The sequence below is a fragment of the Toxotes jaculatrix genome, chromosome 1 (genome assembly GCF_017976425.1).
Source record: "Toxotes jaculatrix isolate fToxJac2 chromosome 1, fToxJac2.pri, whole genome shotgun sequence".
Classification (NCBI taxonomy): Eukaryota; Metazoa; Chordata; class Actinopteri; family Toxotidae; genus Toxotes; species Toxotes jaculatrix.
In genome coordinates this window covers 14,528,753-14,550,073 of record NC_054394.1, presented here as the reverse complement: position 1 = coordinate 14,550,073, position 21,321 = coordinate 14,528,753, and the positions used below count along the sequence as shown (strand labels likewise).

The window sequence follows — 21,321 nt, the reverse complement described above, 5'->3', positions numbered from 1 at the left end:
AACCTTCATCAATGAAGGTAAGTGAATTATTTAAATAGTGTAATAATCTGGAGGAGCTAACATGGGATTGGGACTGGGATTATCTATAACAGTGCCACTTCAGGGTCAGTGGTGAAGATGTGGGGTTAGTTGGGATACGTTTATTGCTGCTGGAGTCGTGAGGAATGAGAAATTCATGAGAGATTCATGAGTCTGCAGTAAAAGACTACAAAGATGTGGAAATGGATGATGGAGTGAAAAGGGACGAGGCACAAGCATTAAAGTAAACTTTAACGATATAGATCTTTAAAATACTGTATGTTGAGCATGATGCTGCAGAGATCCACCATACTCGCAGGCAGCTGGTTTTCTGTACTGCGCTGTATTTATGGTTAAATTCCTGTTATGTGTCTCAGCCTGTAGCATGTTGCCTAAAGCTAGCCTAGCTGGTGTGCACTCATCTCCAGCACTTTCCTGGCTTGATGCTTCAGCCAGCAATGCGCAATGACCAACATGCTCACAGGTGTTGCTAACACGAGTTAGCAAGTTCCTGTCTTGATAGTATTTGAGAGGATTTCACAGTAAAACTATATGCAAATAGTGCATAGGCAAAGACTAGAAAACACACTAAGACTAATACAATTAATTCTTTGAGAATTGACCAGCACTGTAACACAAATGGACCAATTAAAAGATTAAGAGCAGACTTTGCAGACTCAGATGAACAAAATGTTTCCTTTGAATTGTTAAATCAGAAAGAGGATTTTTGATATGTTAAACAGCAGTGGGTGATGAACGTCATAGTGGTGATATTTTTACATTATTGTCGATCATTGTTACACCAGTTTGTTTTCAGTTCAGATCAAATTTCATAAGAAAAAATGCATTAGTCCTGTGAAACATCAAAAATAAGGATCACCACATTAGATACCAGCCTTGAACAATCCCTTAGAGAAAACCATTGTAGAAGAGGCTTTAATGACTTCAGCCTCAGTAGACCTGCTGTCATTGAAGCCAAGGCAGATTTTTGTTTAGTTTAAACAGCACAACTCCCACTGCTGGTCATTGCACACATGAATACAACAAGCCCAGGCAGGTTGGCAGGGAGAATGTCAAATAGCACCCTGGCAAAGGAGACAATCACTGCTCTAAAAAATGTATGTGCTGGACTGAGCAATCAGACATTGTAGATTTGGATGTGACAGTGTTTTGTAGTGTTCACTGGATGCTGTGACATATGTAAGTTCAGTCAGTACAGGTTGAACTGTAGACAAAAAATCATCTGTATGCAGCAGGACTTGAACTGAACCTGGCTACTCACTTTGCCTTTTAGATAAGGTATTAAGGTGGAATTAACTCCACAGTTAGTTCCAAATTAAGTAAATGAAGGATTACAGTTCCTCTATGTCTGTGGTTGTTTGAGAGTCCAGACAACAGACAGCTGTTGTTCTTGTGATGATGATGTCAGGCTTGTCTGAAAGGACAAGGAGCCAGAGAAAGCGGCTGTCTGATGGGCTGACTCTCAGGATGGCTGGTCGAGCAAGTGAGTTGCTTTCTGCCTACTTAAATTATGTAAAAGGAGATGGAGTGACTATTAGGCGTGGCAGGTGAATGTTCTTATTCAGCATTTTAAAGCGGTTGGAAAGTCAAGCCATTGGCACTAATCTGTTCTGCAAACATAGTTTATTGTCTAAGCTTTAAGGCACACAGAACAAGCAGCGTCAATAGCAGGAAGGCGGGGTCATAAATGTTTAATTAGTGCACTTCAGATTATCACAGAGTATCAAATGCAAATATGGTTGCTTTAAATTATGTATAATTTGCGATGTTAGATGGTGTCAAAATATAGGCCTTCAAGCACACTTTACATTAAATAACATGATCATCCATTGTCAACCAACAGTTGACAATGGAGTAAGTTATGGTCCTGACACACACACACGAAATAAATCTTCAGATTATTTTATTTTCTCAGTTAGTCATTTTGTCATGTCATAAACGTTAATTTAATTTCTCTGAGCCTAACCCGACCTATTGAGATTGCTTATTTTGCCAGACCAATTGTCCAAAACACAAATATATTCACTTTACTGTCATATATGACCAAAAAAAAGAGTCAAATCCTCATATTCCAGGACCTGAAAATCAATTGTCTAAATATTTACTGATTAATTTTCTGCTGATCAACCAATTAATTATTCTACTAGTTGTCTCAGCAATATACAGTATACATATAAAACACTTAAAGCCTAAATGCACACAAAGTTATACATATGTGTCCAGCCCACAGCTGCAAGTGCTCTATAGCAGAGGTGGGCCACCTTGCCTGAACAAAGTTCATAAATAAGCAGAGCAAATGCCATATAATTAATCAGTGTGGCTGTTTAGACTGTCATCTTGCAACTGAATTAATCACAAGATGAAATTACCTGGAGGGTTTACCTCCATGTCTCAGCAGTTTGTGAGGGAAACCCTGAACTTGATGTGCCTTGTGAGCCATGTGGTCAGTTTGCCTCGGTGCAGAGGTACCCAACCTTTGGATAAAGTTTGGACAAAGGTGTGTAAGCAGCAAAGGTCCCATATAACTCCAATCACTCTGCCTCCTGCTCATTCATTGATGCTCCCTGATTTCCCTAAAGTCATGTTCCTAAACTTTACCAAAGTTGTATAAAAACTTTCCTTCCACTCCTCAAAGTTCCCCAGGCTCAAAGATGAAGATGCCTGTGAATTTCCTTCCTCTTCCTCCCAGTTTCTTGAGCCAGCTGACAATTGACTCAAGAGCTTGATAGTTTGAGTAAAATCACTGTGACTCATTGTCTCTTCACAAATGAAAACTAACTTTATAACTTCCTTGAAGCCGTAAAAACCCAAAGTCCCTCCTCACCTTACGTCTCTTTCTTCCTATTTCCCTCCCCTCCTCCCTAATTAGGCAGTCCCCCTCTTCCTCCTCCATCACTGAGTTGGCCTCCAAGGCGTCAGAGGACCAGCCAATCGGAGAAAAGAAGATGTAGCACTCACCCCCCTCTCTAAACCACACACGCTCTCCAACCAATGAGCTCACATAAAGTGGGCAGGGCTCATGTTCTGGCCCTCCCTGCCTCTGTCTCTCTTTCTCTTCCTCTCTGCCTCCCTGCAGCTAAACTTGCTGTCTCACTCATGCTTCCTGGCTTCACTCACATGCACAGAGAAGGAAGAGCTGTAGAGTCTCAGCCACACATGAAGCAGCTCTGTCTATTTTAAACCACACCGGATTGGACTCAGGATATTTTTATATCTCTCGCAGCGTGTGACAGATTGTATGTACAAAGTAGAGCCGAGTAGAGTTTCTCTATCTTTTTTTTTAACCCTTTTATTTTGGATTTTTCTGGCTGTAAGCAAACGTGCGTGAGGCAGAGAGAGAGAGAGTGTGAGAGAGGGATAGAGAGTGTGTATGTTTGAGTTAGTCTGCATGTGTGTGTGAGAGCGAGATAGAGCACCAGGATGATTGCGGCCCAGCTACTAGCCTATTACTTCACTGAGCTCAAGGATGACCAGGTTAAAAAGGTGAGTGCTCTCTGTTTCTTCCGCCTCTATTGTTGATGTTGTTTGTGTGAGTGAGTGAGACTGAAGTGAAGAAAAAGGAGAAGTTGCAAAGTGAACAGAGAGCAGAGGAGAGCATGTGCTGTAGAGGTCACTGAGTCTGTTCATGTTGTATCAAAACTTTGCTGTAAAACTGGAGTTTTCCAGTGAAGCACATGTTAAGAAACATTGACACATCTCTTTCAGGAAGTGATTCATCACGTGGGGGGAGAACAGTGTAAGAAATCCCTGAGATTTGCTTTAGAAATAAGATTTGAATCAACTTGGCTTAGTGAGACGTGACAAACTGCACCGGCGTCGGTTTGTGTAGTAAGATGTGTAAGGAGACACGACACATGGGTGTGTGATTGGTCCTGTGATGTAACTTTTGAGAGGTGTGGCAAAGAGGAGAAAGGAAGTCAGAGGCAAGGATGGAAAGACAGATGAGGCATGAGAACGTGGAATTTGACATGAAGTAACAAAGTCATTTTAGGGGTCACTGACTTTCTTTTGTGATCTTGTTAAAATGATACTGAGCCTTTTGTCATTTTTCTGCAATCTGTTAACAACTTATCCTTCAATATAATTATTATCATCATCATAGCTTTAGGAATATATTCTATGACTTCTTTCTTTTCTTTTTTCCCAAAAAAGAAAAAAAAGTGCCAAGTAAAGAAACACCATGTAGCAGCAATGTGCATGACGTGTCTCCCTTGCCACCATATCTGCCCAACATCCATATGCTCTTTGTCTTTTGAAAAATCTATTTCTTGTAGCATGCTGAAACCCACTCTTGTGGCTTTTTTTAAAAAAAATATGTTTTAATTGTAAGTTTGAATGTGAAAAAGTTCAGCATGAAAGTGGAGAAGAACAACATGAGGTGAACACCATGAATGCGTGTCTTTCATAACTCCTCAGCTGAGCAGCCCCCGCTGTAAAATGTCTGGGGTAAAACTGACTAGACCAGTTTTAGTTGCCCTCTGAGTGGTGTGTGTGTGCGTGTGTGTGTGTGTGTGAGAGAGAGAGAGAGCTTAGCTTCTCCAGTCACACTCAGACCTTAGCAGTTCGCCCATATTTCTTGATCAACTGAGCCATATAAATCATGTTGCCAACAACATGACAACAACACAGTTTCTTTAATGCAGTGTCATCCCCATACAGTAAAACGGACTCAGAGGAGGTTAAAATACCTCCAGACCAACTCCAGGCCATTTCTCAAAGTGCTTTTTAATTCACACATGGTGCAGGGTCCCTTTAAGGTCTCTCACTGATGATGCCGCATGTCATCGCCTACTGCAGATTCTGCAACGAACACTGTTTTTTTTTTCCTGTTTAAATGGAAAAAGTTGTCACACCTCCCTCCTCCATTTTCCTCTGCTGTCCTTTGCTGCTCTCTCAGTTCAGTTAAATTGTGTGCTCCCAACATTCACACAAGGTGAAACACAAAGCTGGAATTTTAAGGTGTGCCTGCTGTGCTAAAGTCAAACCATGGTCTGTTAAGATAAAATAAATTTATCAGCAGCAAGGATCTGGTGTAATACAACACATCTCCTTCCCTCTTTACTCCTGCTCTCTTCCTCTCCCTGCCTCCCTAAAATAGGCCAGCTTTGAACCATGTGACCATAGGTGACAGGAGGAGAAGGCTTACACACAAATACACCCACACACACGCACACAGTGCCAGGTGTGTAGCTATTGTGTAGCTTTTCAAAGAGCAGGGTTTGTCTGGGCCTCGACAGCAATCTAAACATACGACTCAGGATTTAAGCGACTGCAACTGAAAGTGTACAGATAATTTCATCACTGCTGTGTGTTCAGACAGGCTGGGTTGTACCTGCAGTTGTCAAAGAGTGCCAATCAGCTGAGTGCGTCTACAATCCACTGCACTGTCCTTGAATGTACTCCCTGATACACTGTGGGCTGTTAGCGGCCATCCAAAGCAGTGTTTTAATGTGTGTGTGTGCGTGCGCATGAAGTAAAAGAAGGAGAGGGCAGATCAGAGGACAGTATTTTTCCACATGGCAAGGCTGTGTGTGCACAACATCATGCTCACGTACATACACAAAGGCGTCAGGTTTCAGTACTTCCCTGAATCACTTTGCAGTGAGGAGGAGAACAGGGCATTGTTTAGAGGAGGAATGCAAACAGAAAGGAGAAGGAGGAGAAAGGAGAAAGGGGGGGAAGGAAAAGAGAGGGAAGGAGAGGCGGAGACTCTTCCTGAAACTTAAACCGTGCTCCAGGTGGTGTCAGAGAAAGTTGTGTGTCAGAGGTGAGTTTAGGGGGAAACATGGCCTTTACAGACTCATGCGTGCAGACCAAAGAGGCCTCGTGTCACCCCACCAGGGAATGTCACTGTGCTTAACATTAGTGAAAAAACTACACTCTCCTTCTTTGGTCTGAAAATGTAATTGTTGAACTAAGAAAGTGAAGTTAATGGTGAGAGATGACGATGAACCACATTTGTTGAACGCAGTGTTTTCTGCGTTGATGTGCAGTCTGTGTGAGATCAGGTGATGCCCTGCTATGATAAAATGCTTAGACATGGTTTCTAGCTGCAGCGTGCTGAGTCATAGTACAGTGATGCTTATTTCTTTCCTGCAGCATGAACTGAATTTAGTCTGTGGTTCAGTGGATTTCTCTTAGTTTGATGTGGACAATGCCTGCTTTTAATCCTCCCCTTTGTAAACCAGGACCTGGCTGGTCCCCTAGGAAGACATTGTTATTTAAGTAGACCAGCTAAGAATGCATTCTCAATCAATTAAGTGATTAGGAACACATTCTTATTTTAACCAGGCCATTTGAATAACAACCCAAGTTAGTCCAGTGCACATGTACTGGATATAAACTGGTGAGTTCACACAGTCAGGAAGGACACTTGTGTCATGAAGTAAACCATTCAGTTTTAATGGTTGTCTATTAACAGTTCAGTTTCCATCATCCGTAAGAATTAATTAGGAAACAGAAGAGGAAGAGGCTGGGTGGTGATAAGACTTTAACCATTAATAGTGTGTAGCAGCATTTGGCATGAGCAGAAAGCATTGGCAGCTTCAGGAGATGTGTTGAAGTGCCAAACCTGAATGGATCTGTTTACATCAGCTGACAGTTAGAAATGGTAGACACGCTCAGTTTTTTCATTCACAGAAGTAAAAACACATTCACAGAAGTGTTTTTTGACCCTAGTGTGTCAAAACGTATTTCTATTTTGTGCCATTTTATGGCAAACATACAACTTGGCTAACTTATGCCTAAATAAAGTGCATTGCATGCATTCATGCCATTGCACAGCTGAAGGTGGCAAATTTAAGTTCCATTAACAAAAATTAACTCTTATTCATATAGTGCTGATATGATACAATGTGAGAGGCAGTCTGTCCTGTGGAGTTAAAAATAAAGTTATTTTCCTGAATTAAAATTAATTCAGTTTGTTGTTAAAGTGAATGACGGTCTCTCGCTGACATGAGGCCTTGGTGTTTGTGAGCCTCTCAGACATTTCTGTTGTGTCATGCAAAGTCTGAGGAGTTGGAGAGTGATGGACTGACACAACCACAAGGACCACTGAATCAAAACAATATGCTTCAAACTGTACAGAGCTGAAGACTTAGTATTGATCGGCAATAGAATCACCAGTGTGAGTCACCATTTCACATTACAGGGATTCATTTGTTCCAGTCTGAGCATCACAAGTTTTCGATAAATAGCACTCAGTTAAATCACAAATGTGTCAGCCACAAAGTCATTTCCACACTTACAGTCTACATGGGATGTTGTTCTTCGAAACTGCAGATAATTGTGGTGCACTAATTGATAAATAAATTACCTGATCAAACAGACCAAATGCAGAAATGCACGTACAAATGCTAAATTTATGTGTTGTATATCAACTGTATTTACAACATTTATACTCTGAAAGCATTTAGTGTACATTCACAGTGTTTCCATGTATGTTTTTTTTATGTGTCTGAGGCTGTGAAGGATTAAGAGTGAGAGTGCAGTGTTTGTGTGTAAAGAAGGAGGTTTGGGGGGGGGCGGGTTCTGTGTAATTCAAATAACAGATGCTGAGGACTTGCAGGGGGAGGGTGTTGTCAGGCACCAACACGTCACTGTTGATAAAATTTCTCTTTAAACCACAGACTAGACCTCAGCGTAAAATACAACACAGAATGGGTTGTGGGCCTGTTTATGGCGCCGTCCAGCAGTTTTACAGTTCTATGTATTTAACTGAGCTTATGAAGGTGAAAGGTTACATTTTCTCAGCTGTGGGCTCCTGCCTTACAAGAGCATGTGCTAATGAGCCTCTATTCCAGATGCAGACTCCACATTCATAGGGAATGTAGCACCTACAGAGCAATTAATGGTTGGACAGTGCTGTCTCATGTGTGTGACTATCCAGCCACACTAGCTCACCACTTTATATGTATTCAAACTACCTGTCAACGCCTATCAATGATTAAAGCTACACCGACCTTTTACAGCCAAAATCTCACATCTCATCACACTCATTTAAATGTCTTTTTTATTTTATATTTACTATCTGGTAACAAAATAAAACTATAGTTTTGTGCACATTATGGTAAATATCTGCTGATTTTAGCCTTTATGTCAGAAACACTGGATCTGTCCTCTAGAAGTCAGCTCACATATTTTCTCTGCTATAAAGTTCATTTCTGTTATCAGAAGATGCAAATCACTTACTGTGAGTACTCTCGTGCCCAAGACACTATTGTCCTGAAACAGCTCCCAAAGACCAGAGCTATGCAGGAAATGCAGTTAATGTGTGACTCCTAGGACAGGAAGTTACAAAATTCGTATCTGATGCCTGTTACAATGAGTAAGTACAATTAAAATCATCACTCAGGGTCATAATGAACGTCACAGTACATACAAGAATTATCAGAGTGTGAATACTGAATCATGTGAACCTGTTTTTTGTGAATTAGTCTGACCCTCTGAGTGTTACGTGTTTCATATGCATATGTATGTCTCACCTATTCTGGGAGTCACTGTTATGAAACAGACTGGTGATAATCCAGTTATGAGTCCTACTGACAACTGGAAGAGTTAATCCTGCTTAGCTTCACTGTCATTTTACACAGCAAATCATAACGAGCGTGACATTTAACCAGAGATGTTTGTGGGTAGTATTCTGATCTTGCTTTGTCACACTCTCAAATAATAGAGCAGGCCTTTGCTTCACCACACTGTGTGATGCAACAATAGATTTCACCAGGATTGTTTAACATCCTGTTTCTGAGAGGCCATACAGCTCAGGCTGCTGTGTGCTCTATCTATGACACTTTACGCAGTGGGCAGTTTCGACACTCAGTAAGACTGGTGAAGTTACATGATTTCCTGACCTGTGCTCTACCTGAGGATTTTGTACTATTTCTGACCAGTATAATTTGTGACTTTTCTTGTCTTTTTCTGCAGTTGATATGAGGTATATCTCCTACTTAGCCTCATCACTTTCACAAATAATAAAATCACAAGAGACACCATTTTGTGTGATACCATCTTGAAAACAGTGTGTGGCCTTGTTGTGTGTTGCACTGAAGATACTGTGCTTTTCATGATACACTGTGTATTATGACCGCAGTGTTATATGTGTGCATTCAAAGACTTTCATAAAGTTATTTCGCAATAAACCAACATAAAGTATTTTGTAGCTGTGATTCATTCCTGGCTTCTGGGCTGGGATCAATATAGTTTTATTTTGGTCAATGAGGAAGTGGATTATCCTCATGGATGACTAAAACATTATGGGATGGGGAGTTAGTCATAATCACTGCATCATTATGCTTACAGAAAATTAAGGTTATGTGATTAGCAAATTCAGTAAATCTCTGTCACTTCAGTTTACACAGGAAAGTGCTGTATATACTGTATGTGTGAGTGTCTGTGAGTGAATTCTAATCTGTGGAGGAGTCATGGTCAAAGCCGAGAGGATTCATGTTTCTGTTTTTTTGTCTAATGTTTCATTTCAGATCGATAAGTACCTGTACTCCATGCGTTTCTCTGATGAGACGTTACTGGACATCACGCAAAGGTTTCGGAGGGAGCTGGTCAAAGGGTTGGGTCGGGACACCAACCCCACTGCTTCACTAAAGATGCTGCCAACGTTTGTTCGGTCAATCCCCGATGGCTCAGGTTAGTATCTCTAACCCCCATTGTAAGCATAGTTGGATTATCTGAATCCCATTTGGGGCAGTACTTTCTGTGATGAAATCAGTATCAAAACCAGCCTGACTGTTTAGTCACTGTATGAATGAATGTCCAGAAAGGCCAGGCTGCACAATCAGCTATTGAACATTGTTGGTCTTGCAAAAGGATAATCCATCAAGTGTTTGTGAACATGGTGTCCTGGACCGTGGTCCAAATTTAGAGAAACCTATGAACAGGAAATGATCTACTAAGACATTTTCAGATTAATAACTTGTGTTCTCTCTTTGCATTCCCTTTCATGACATGTAGTCTATCTCTGCTTCTTCCAAACAATAACATTATTGATAAAACAGAGACGGGAAGGACTAAAAAATGCATTTTGACCAATACCATTCAGCTGATGCTGAATTACAGTCAGAACAGATACTATTTCACCATGGGCAATATTAAGCTCAGACTTGCAGTCACCAGGACAGTGTATAGTAATGGAGAGACAGATAGAAGAGGTCAGTTTATTTCTCATAGTAGTTGAGCCCTGTCTCAGCTTCCAGAAGAAAAGACATGTAACAGTTGGTGATAATAACATATAAAGTTGTTTATCTAATTTGAGAACAATATGATCCTGTCACCATGCTGATGGATAAGTGTGTTGTTCAGAGAAATGTTTATCTTGTGCAAAGGTACTGTATGGTACTCCAACCTAGCCTGGTACCTAAAATTACTGCTAAAAGTAATATTTTCCTTTGATACAGTGACAAACACAATTCACAAAATATTGTTATCCCCCTCTCTCCCTGTAATTATGTGATTGTCTGCTGCATGCTGTCTAATCCTAGTTTACTGCAGTCGTTCTGCCCTTATAATTCACCCAAATGTGAGTCAGATTTTTTTTTAATATCTTGTAGGTGATATACCTGGGGAGGAGAGTGTATGTCCACTTGAATTGAGAGAAAGATTTTATTGCCTTAGTCAGCTGAATATTAATGGAAGCAAAGCCCACTATCTCTCTCCATTACAATACAAAGGAAATCTTAAATCTGCTTTACAGATTTTTTATAGTCTACACACAGACACGCACGTACATCAAAGATTAGCTCTAATCCTGCTGCCATTGTTTGAGAAGACAGTGATGGTAAAAGTCTTAAAGTTAAAACAACGCACATGCATGCACATAGAGTTATATAACAAAGTTTATTTTAATGTCTGGCTTTATACAGTTAACTGCTGCTACTGCTGTTGTTCATTGGCCAGCAGCCTCCTCTGGATGGCGACCTGACTGATGAACTAATATGATCACTTCTTCTATGATACAGCGGGCATTTATTGATAAATGCTTGTGTTGCATCACAGTGGATGCCACTTCCTAACTGTCAGTTTACACATGCATAAAGATTCTGGTTAGAAAGAGTAAGAATTAGCATGTGTGTTGTTCATGTGATAAACTGGCTGTAAAGACAAATAATGTTTCGCCCTCTTCTTACTGTGAGCCACTACAATATGTTTAATTAGCTACTGTATTTTCAAATGTGCACAAATAGACAAAAATACAAAACAGCAATGAGAATTACAGCATTGCTCCATGGCTTGCCCACAACCAACAGGGGATAAAAGTAATTAGAAATGACTTGAATTCAGAAGGAATATTTTATGTTTTCACATCATGTTGAAGCTATGATTGCAGTCTCCTGCAGTATCTTTATTCCCAGTTTGAAAACTGTTTTTTATTCGTCTGTACTACATTTATGTTCCCTCCAGATAAATTATCAGTCATTCTGCCCTAAGTGAACTACACTGACCTGACCTTGCATTCTGATCTGCACAAAAAGTTGCAGCACAAGATCATAATAATGTGAAATTACACTGCTGGGTAAAGTGTTGCTAATATTATCTCAACAATGTAATGTGGCTTTTCCACATTTTAAATCATTGTCTAAAATCTTCGTCACTAGCAATTTTAGAGAGGCAGGTAAAGATGGACAATTTCAAAATTAGCTGTTCAACAAATTAGTGGGCTCTTTGCTCTAAACTCTGTGTCTGCAGCAGCAACAGCAAGAACTTTCTGACCTGCAGTAGAAAATCTTGTTAGTAATTTCTAAATGTGTACCTGAACGGTTACAGTTTGATTCATTTGCACTGTATCACTAAGGAATAAGAGTTGAAAGGAAACAGGAGTAATAAGAAGGGAGCAGACCATATCTGTGATGAGTTAGGAAGGTACTGCCTGGATTATCACCTCTTATCCCTGCCCAGTACGCTCTCTGGGTCCTATTACTAAACAGATTTGATAAACAGTGAAACATATTGCAGTTTATCTAATCAGAAAGCTATAAAACAATTATGTCTCCAATTCAGACAGAGAAATAAACTACTGTCACTTCTTATTGCCAAGTGACCTTGAGTTAATGGTATTACGGCTCTTACCACAGGTTACAGACACCATCAACACCAGATGTGTAGTTTTCCTTCTGCAAACTTTTACTGAACAAAATAACTGCTTACAGCACTTAAGACATAAAAATAATCTCACAGCTCTTGGATGTTTAAACAACAGTGTTGGCTTGAATAAAAAGAAACATGGTATTTGGTGAACCTCCAGGTTTTTCCCAGCCATATAATAGCTATTTATTCATGAAAATTTACGTATGAGGCATGGTCTCTTGACCATGCTTCATGAGTAAATGTCCTTATTGTCTATGTATTTATGTGCTTGCTTATTCCTATACTGTGTTTGGAGGAGTTAATTGATGTCCACTTGAGCCCAAAGACAAGACATAACTTTGGATAAAAGCAATCGGCAACCACTTTGTCTTCTAGTTCTTCCCCATGTTGCTTACAGGTTGCACATTGTGTGACATGAATTCACTGTGGAGTAATAGTAAAAGCTTCATGTTTGCTGAACAAACAGAAGGAAGATTTACTGTAAATGTATGTCTTCCTGTTGAGTAAAGTCCCCAGTCCAGAGATGTTGTTATCAGCTGTGTGTTCTTCAGTAAAGACAGTAACTCTTTCCTTGTAAAAAAAAAAAAAAAAAAAAGGACTAAGGACTAATGCCGAAAACTTACCCCTTAAAATGAAGGTAATATATTTGCTAAAAAAAAAAATGTACCTAACAGTAAAATGACATTTCTCCCCCGCTCTGCCTTTTTCTGTTTCCTCTTTCTGTCTCAACAGAGAAGGGAGACTTCATTGCGTTGGATCTGGGAGGCAGTAATTTCAGGATCCTCCGTGTCAGAGTGAGCCATGAGAAGAAACAGACTGTTCAGATGGAGAGTCAAATCTATGACACACCAGAGGACATAATTCATGGCAGTGGAACAAGAGTAAGTTTATACTGAAATACACAAACACACACACAGTCTCTTTTTACCTCAACCTGAGACAGCCTCTGCCTCTTTCCACCTCTGTTCCAGCTGTTCGACCATGTGGCAGAGTGTCTCGGTGACTTCATGGAAAAGCACAACATCAAAGACAAGAAACTCCCAGTTGGTTTTACCTTCTCCTTCCCCTGCCAGCAGACCAAACTAGATGAGGTAAAAACAAAATCAGATTAATCAGCTGATCAAGGTTCTCAAGCCAGGCTGTGAAGTACCTTTCTTGCTCAAACGGTTTGCTGTCTAGTTGACTTCAGTCTGACATTATTATTATTAGTCAAATTTCTGAAGATTGCCATGCAGTCTGCTTATTTTACGAGCTGCCACAGCTGTGATGGCAGCCTGATCCACAGTAGTGTGTGTGCCGGGCTCTGATCAGCGAAACCAAGTCTCCATTAAGCATTCTGTCTTTCTCTTTTGTTTCTCATTTCCCTCTGTCTCTCCCACCATTTGTCACCAGGGCTATCTGTTAACATGGACAAAGCGTTTCAAGGCTGGTGGAGTGGAGGGGATGGATGTTGTCAAGCTGCTCAACAAAGCCATTAAGAAACGAGGAGTGAGTCTTATCTTTTCTCTCATTTGCTTTCATTTCATGCCATACTTCAGTTCTGTAGTTTAATGTTATCAACTTGTTCATCCTGACGCATTTGATTTGATTCAAACTGGGATGCAGAATGGCACAAATGTCAGAAAATTAGATTCAGTTTTTTCCCCTCATGTATGTGTGTGTCTGTGTTAATTATTTCAGGACTATGATGCTGACATTATGGCTGTAGTAAATGACACGGTTGGAACGATGATGACCTGTGGTTTCGACGACCAACGCTGTGAAGTTGGCATCATCATTGGTACTAAAATTATGTATATTTACAAAGTCATTCAGATACATAGATTCAGTTCTTTGTTCCGCCTTGAATGGAATTTAGTGTTCTCAAGATAAAGCAAACAAGTAGAATATAAATTAGATTAATTTGTAAGGATATGTATTTATGTGGTTTTAGGCACAGGCACCAATGCTTGCTACATGGAGGAGCTGCGTCACATTGACCTGGTGGAGGGAGACGAGGGCAGGATGTGTGTGAACACAGAGTGGGGAGCCTTCGGAGACGACGGCAGGCTGGAAGACATCAGGACAGAATTTGACAGAGAGATAGACAGAGGCTCTCTCAACCCCGGCAAACAGCTGTATGTCAAAGCAAAACTACCAGAGCCTTATCCTTCAATGAGATGATCTAAAGGAGCTACTACTTTTAAGCAGCAAGGCAAACATAGAATCAGCCTGCTGATATTTACTGATGTAGAAGATTAACATGATTTGAAAAAACGCTATCAAAATTCCTGTAAAAACATATTTTGAAGTAGTCACTACAAACTTTGAGGATGCTGTTTTATCTTTGTATAAATGTACCTGACTGAAAATGCTGTGATCAAAGTTATCCTGCATGTTTGTTGTCACAGAAAAAGTCTTGCATTCTGTTAGTATTACTAGCACAGAAAAAGTGAGTGCTCTTTGTCAGCCCTCTGCTTTTGTTTTTTCAACATGAGAGATCTGTTTTTCTAAAAAATGTCAGGCGCCTGTAGCTTCACCGTGAGGAGAGTGGTATCTGATTTAGTACTTTTTAAAGCTTCCCTTGAATCAACAAACGTGGAAAAGGTTGAGCCTCTGAAATCACAGATGGTGGCATCTTTAACTATGGGACAACAGCCATCAGTTGCAAAAAATATGGTGTAGTGATACTTCTCCAAATCTCAGCATGTTTAAGTTTTCTGGACGCCTGTTTTACCTACTTCTCTTTTCCTTTACTGTCACATAGATTTGAGAAGATGGTCAGTGGTATGTACATGGGAGAACTGGTTCGTCTCATCCTGGTGAAAATGGCCAGAGAAGGCCTGCTGTTTGAGGGAAGGATCACCCCTGAGCTGCTCACCAAAGGGAAGTTTGAGACCAAGCACATCTCAGCCATAGAGAAGTAAGTCAGTCTACAGGGCTACAAACTGTGGCCTTAAAACCCACTTGCTTAATCCAATAGTTTATAGTCATATTATTTTATAGTCAGTAATAGTGTATCTCTGTCTCTCTCCTGTTTAGGAGTAAGGAAGGACTGAACAAAGCCAAAGAGATTTTAATCAGACTTGGTGTGGAGCCTTCTGCTGATGACTGTATTGCTGTGCAACACGTACGTACCGTTGCTGAAATGCCACTTGAATTATGTGAATCCTCTTGCCACAGAGGCCACTAAAAATAGGGAACCAATACAGGGATAAAGCATTTCATTTCAAAAAAAGGAAATGTAAACAGATATACATTTTAACATTTAACTCATCTGAGGTTTTAAAGCAGGCTGACACTTGCATAACATGTGAGGTGCTTTGTTTATCTTATTCTGCAGTTCATTAAGTTTGGATATGCTGCGTGATGACCTTCTCCCCTCACCTCACCTTTTCCTTCAGGTTTGCACCATTGTGTCTTTCCGCTCTGCCAACCTGATAGCTGCCACGCTGGCTGCCATCCTAATGAGGCTAAAGGAGAACAAGGGTGTGTCACGACTCCGAACCACTGTAGGCATCGATGGATCTCTCTACAAGATGCACCCACAGTGAGTGAGAAGTCACTTCATGCTTCTCATTATTGCTCCTGGCTTTTCTGCTCTAGTCTATTTGCTATTAAAACTGGTAAAATTTCGGCGTTTCAACTCTACACCTATTTCAGGTATGCCCGTCGTCTTCATAAGACAGTCCGTCGTTTAGTCCCGGACTCTGATGTCCGATTCCTCCTCTCAGAGAGTGGCAGTGGAAAAGGTGCTGCCATGGTGACGGCTGTGGCCTACCGACTCGCCGACCAATCACGACAAATCGCTGAAACACTGTCCGAATTCCGCCTGACGACTGAGCAGCTGCTGGAGGTGAGAAGGGAGAGAGAGTGTGAGAGAGAGTGTGTGTGTGTGTGTGTGTGTGTGTGTGTGTGTGTGTGTGTGTGTGTGTGTGTGTGTGCATCTTTCACTGTGTTACTTCACTAAATAAAATATTCTTCATTTCTTTAGGTAAAGAAGCGAATGAGGATAGAGATCGAAAATGGCCTTTCGAGGAGCACTCAGGACTGTGCCACTGTCAAAATGCTGCCAACCTTTGTACGAAGCACTCCTGATGGCACAGGTGACACACATGCACACATTCATGTGCACATACATACATATTCAAGCTGACAACTCGTGACTGTACATGTGTGTCTGTTGGGAAGAAAAAGTTGCTAAATTCATAATCTCTGAGTTGTGTGTGTTTGACATGATTACTGTTTTATTTACCTATCAGTCTGTTTGTTTGCATCTCTTCTTATGCAGAGCATGGCGATTTCCTGGCTTTGGATTTAGGAGGAACCAACTTTAGAGTTCTGTTGGTCAAGATTCGGTCTGGCAAGAGGAGAACAGTGGAGATGCACAACAAGATCTATGCCATTCCTCTTGAAGTGATGCAGGGCACAGGAGAGGAGGTGAGATCAGTCACTTTGCCCAGCAAGTTTTTTTTTAAAAAACTGACAGGATTTATTCAAACAGAACACTAGAGAGGAAGAGCAAAATGCTTTGAAATATGTTGTTTTATCACACATTGTCTTATCTTCCCTCTTCTTTCAGTTGTTTGATCACATTGTGCAGTGCATCAGTGACTTCCTGGACTATATGGGGATGAAGAATGCTCGTCTTCCTCTGGGCTTCACCTTCTCGTTCCCCTGCCGACAGACCAGCCTGGATGCTGTGAGTCCTCTTCCCACTTCTCTGATACTGTGTTTTATTTAGGCTTACTGACCAAAACTTTGAAATTGTGTGTGTGTGTGTGTGCAGGGCATCCTTGTGACATGGACCAAAGGCTTTAAGGCAACAGACTGTGAAGGAGAAGATGTGGTGGGACTGCTGAGGGAGGCCATTAAGAGGAGAGAGGTAGGATACGAGGAATAGCATCTTTCAGTTAGACACGGCATTGTGTGTCTAACTGAAATGTAAAGAGTGATGTCGCATCACCTTATGTGTTTCCTCTTTAGGAATTTGACCTGGATGTAGTGGCAGTAGTCAACGATACAGTGGGAACCATGATGACTTGTGCCTATGAGGAACCCAGCTGTGAGGTTGGACTCATTGCAGGTTAGTTTACCTTATATTGACTCTTTTTGATAAATATTCGGTTTTCTGTGCTCTGTCCATCTAATGCGTCTGTCTGACTATAGGTACCGGCAGCAATGCGTGTTACATGGAGGAGATGAGGAACGTTGAGATGATCGAGGGAGATGAGGGACGGATGTGCGTCAACATGGAATGGGGGGCTTTCGGTGACAATGGATGCCTTGACGACATTAGGACAGAGTACGACCGCGCTGTGGATGACTTCTCGCTCAATCCAGGCAAACAAAGGTTAAACAAACACAGACACAGACACACACACGTTATGTTCACACTCTTCAAGTCAGAAACAGCTGTTAGCATATTAACCATTTACTTCCAGGACTCATATCCTTATAAATGTCCTTAACTATGTGAGGATGCTTGTATATGTCTATTTATGTGTGTTGTTTGTGCTTGCATGTGTTTTACAGATATGAGAAAATGTGCAGCGGCATGTACCTTGGTGAAATTGTGCGAAACATCCTCATAGACATGACCAAGAGAGGATTCCTGTTCAGAGGGCAGATTTCTGAGACGCTGAAGACCAGAGGCATCTTTGAAACAAAGTTCCTCTCACAGATAGAGAGGTAAAAAGAGAACTGTGTTTGTTTGTTTATCCTGGACTTTAGTTTTTCATCATGCAGAGTTGTGAAAGTGGCGCCTCCCTTGTATAACAGAATCTCCAACAAATTATCTTTGCTCATTTCCCTGTTAGGCTTTGCAGTTTGGATTTACTTTATTCCCCTTCTGCTACTGGCTCAGTCTTTTTTGTGTGTGTGTGTGTTTGTCTATCTCCAGTGACAGATTGGCTTTGCTGCAAGTCAGATCCATCCTACAACACTTAGGACTGGACAGCACCTGTGACGACAGTATCATCGTCAAAGAGGTAAGGTATTCCAGTCTCAAACTCACAATACTCGATGATACATCAAGAGCAGTTATCAACACAAACTCTTGACCTTTATTGCACCAAACACAGTGTTTGGAAAGAACATTGGATTTGATTTTTTTGCAGGGCTGTTGTACAAGACTGTATTATTTCATCCAGGTGTACCTATTAAAATGTGTTGGACAATGAACACTGTGATAAAGTCTGAACCCCACAATACAGTGTTATCAGGCTTGTCTTGTGAAAGAGCCTGGTTTATGTGACTGTACAAGAGTTGACACTAAGCACACACAGAGTTCTGGCTCAGCAAACTGTGACATGTAGAGTTTGTTAACTGTTGCAATAACGATAATGGTTTTCATTGTCAGGTATGTGGAACAGTGTCACATCGTGCAGCTCAGCTGTGTGGGGCAGGAATGGCGGCCGTAGTCGACAAGATCAGAGAGAACCGAGGACTGGACCATCTCAACGTCACTGTAGGGGTGGATGGGACACTCTACAAACTGCATCCACAGTGAGTTTAATTCATCAGTAGCTGATCATATAAAACTATTCACCATCTACTAAGAAACAGTCTTAAGAAATGCTTAAGAAACAAAGCTGAGCTGTAACGTAAGATGATCAGGCCATTCAGTCATGTGCTGAACTGACTTGTGTTAAGGACTCATTTATGGTATAGTGCAGCTTATAGACCCATTTACATGAAAGCAACATTCCATTAATGCTGTCCCTCAGGTCGAAATTACTATGCAGAAGATGAGCAAATACAAACAAGGGCAGGCTCAACCTGTTCTGGACAACAATGATGACAAGAGCTGCAGGCCATTCACTATACCTGAACAAAGATCAAAAAAATATCTTTGCCTGCTACTTTTTAAATTTTGTCATCATGCATCTCATGACAAATTTAACTGCGTTGTTGTTGAAACCTGGTAAAACAGTTGACAAAAAAAAGTATAAGTAAGCAAGGCATTTTTGCCACCTTTATGCTTTGTGCAATAAGAAAACAGCAATGTCTTCATTTGAGCTACTGATGATGTGCACTGGTCTGACACACTGAACTGGTGTACAGCTAATTTAGTACAATAGTTTAGTTAATTTGTGTAACAATCTGTTAATGATCACAAACTCTTGAGCCATTTATTGTTAAGTAATCATTAAAAACAATTGTCACAGGATCATTTTGAGCCAGTTCATGGCACGTAGAGTACATTCTTATAGCAGGCATATCTCATGCTTTGTTGCTTTCAGATCCTGTTCAGTCATGTTTCAGCTATGTTATAATTAAATATGAGATGTGTAGCCAGTTGCTCAATACAAGAGAGATACCTGAAGTTAGAAATTTTTTTTCCTAATGTTACTGATATGGATCATGTTGGTTTAGCATATGTCACAGACAAATTTCTTAATCTTGGCGAAATCAATCAGCAGAAACTAAGACTCAGTTTATACCAAGCTGACTTAGCCAGAAGAGGCAGTCCCTTATTCAAACAGGAGAGCTCTGGCACCTGCATAAACAAATTGTTGTTCAACTTGTTAAACATGTAACAGTCAAGTTTGTCCTATGGTCACCAGGTTTGGCTCCTCCACCCGTGGGCTGAAACAGGCCAATATAGTAAACCATGACCTCACTTAGTGAAGTGTTGGTGCCATATCCTGCTTCACCATAAATTTACATTTAGACTAGATGTTTTCCTAATTTGGTACATTTTTCACTTTACTGTGTAACATTATGTCAAATCGTTTTTCTCTGTCTAGTTTCTCTGGGATCATGCACCAGACAGTTAGTGAGCTGGCTCCTAAGTGTAATGTCAACTTCTTGCTGTCAGAGGATGGAAGTGGGAAAGGAGCTGCACTCATCACAGCTGTGGGCTGCCGGCTGAGACAAGAGCTGAACAATAAATAGAAAATATCTCCCCTGTCTCTCCGTTTTTCCCCCACTTCTCTTGGTCCCTCCTCTACTCTTTCACTATTTTCTCACCTTTTTCCTCCTTTTCGTCCTAAATCAAACCAGTGCAGTCAGTGCATCAGTAGCTGCTTTAGTCTATGTGACAGAGAGAGAGAGAGAGAGAGAAAGAGAGAGAGAGAGAGAGAGAGAGAGAGAGAGAGAGAGAGAGAGCGCTCTGGTATGTTAAGCAGCAGAGTCAGGCACTGTGTTGTAGTTAGATTATGTTTGATTAACCATTGTAACAATATCCAAATTCTTAAGGTTTTTGCTATTTTTTTTATGTCTGAGGTTAAACTTATCATAGAGATAAAACACGCACATTCAACTCATGAGAAAATGTGCAGGACAGAACAAAAAAAAAAAACAAAAAAAAAACAATAACAAAGACTTCACACTCCCCTGTAATGCTCCTGTGTCGCCATCTGGTGGATTCCTCTGATAACTAAAATCTGTTGCAGTACATCAAGAGCAACAGCTGCAGGGCCATTTCAACAAAATGTTGCTGTTTAAAAAAAGTTGGTCCTTGCAACAAGTTCAGTGGATGCAAGGACATAAAAACACTGTTTTAGACCAAAGTCTCCATAGTGTGTCTGCTGTAGGCTATTCACATATTGTAAAAGAGATATGAGTCATATATCAATGTGTAATGAGATGAAAGGGAATATTTTTGCTTTAAAGTTTTTAATATCTTACCCAGATATATAATACAATATGTTATACAAATATTGTTGTTATTTATTTAATTTTTATAATGGGAGATGTTGAAAAATGTTACTGTTGCAGTTATGACGCACACAGAGGAAGCCATCGTCCAAAATGCCCTCAGATGGTACCTGTTCTGTGAATGAGGACATGACAAAAGAGGGACGTTTATCATGAAATTTGAGCTGCAGGGAAAGCCATGCTGTGTACTTGCTGAATGTGCAGTTTTTCTTTAAGACAGCAATCCTATTCTTCTCTAATGTACTCTACTGTAAAATATGTCCAAAGAGACCTTGTATTTTACTAAGTACAAATCATGTTGTTAGTACTAATCACAGCTGCTGATAATCTGTTGATGTCTTAAGGAGTGCTGGCTACCCTCATCACCACATTGAGGCTTACCATGTTACTTAGCAACAGACATGAAACAGGAATGTGGTGCTAACATAGATGCCAGAGGAACAACAATGGCCAAACTGTGTATAAGATTAATATTACAATAGCAGAAACTTTAAAGCGAAGTTAAACATTTTGGAAACAAAGCTCATTCCTATACTCCTGTTC

General features: G+C 40.6%; 1 protein-coding gene across 1 annotated transcript; it reads left to right on the top strand.

The window, feature by feature from the left end:
* Nucleotides 1-3,133: 3,133 nt before the first annotated feature.
* Nucleotides 3,134-20,517, top strand: hk1 (hexokinase 1). Its single transcript, XM_041036542.1, has 21 exons — nt 3,134-3,522; nt 9,519-9,681; nt 12,868-13,016; nt 13,107-13,226; nt 13,528-13,623; nt 13,816-13,915; nt 14,069-14,252; nt 14,882-15,037; nt 15,157-15,244; nt 15,519-15,664; nt 15,778-15,970; nt 16,109-16,220; nt 16,406-16,554; nt 16,697-16,816; nt 16,904-16,999; nt 17,101-17,200; nt 17,284-17,467; nt 17,650-17,805; nt 18,017-18,104; nt 18,476-18,621; nt 19,866-20,517. The coding sequence occupies exons 1-21, from the start codon at nt 3,460-3,462 to the stop codon at nt 20,011-20,013; spliced, it is 2,757 nt and encodes a 918-aa protein (XP_040892476.1). The 5' UTR covers nt 3,134-3,459; the 3' UTR covers nt 20,014-20,517.
* Nucleotides 20,518-21,321: the final 804 nt, after the last annotated feature.

Excerpts from the sequence above, each read along its gene's own strand:
- hk1 (XM_041036542.1), top strand. The coding sequence starts at position 3,460 with ATGATTGCGGCCCAGCTACTAGCCTATTACTTCACTGAGCTCAAGGAT. Across the intron at positions 13,624-13,815 it reads AAGCCATTAAGAAACGAGGA|GACTATGATGCTGACATTAT; the intron begins GTGAGTCTTATC and ends TAATTATTTCAG. Across the intron at positions 13,916-14,068 it reads TGAAGTTGGCATCATCATTG|GCACAGGCACCAATGCTTGC; the intron begins GTACTAAAATTA and ends ATGTGGTTTTAG.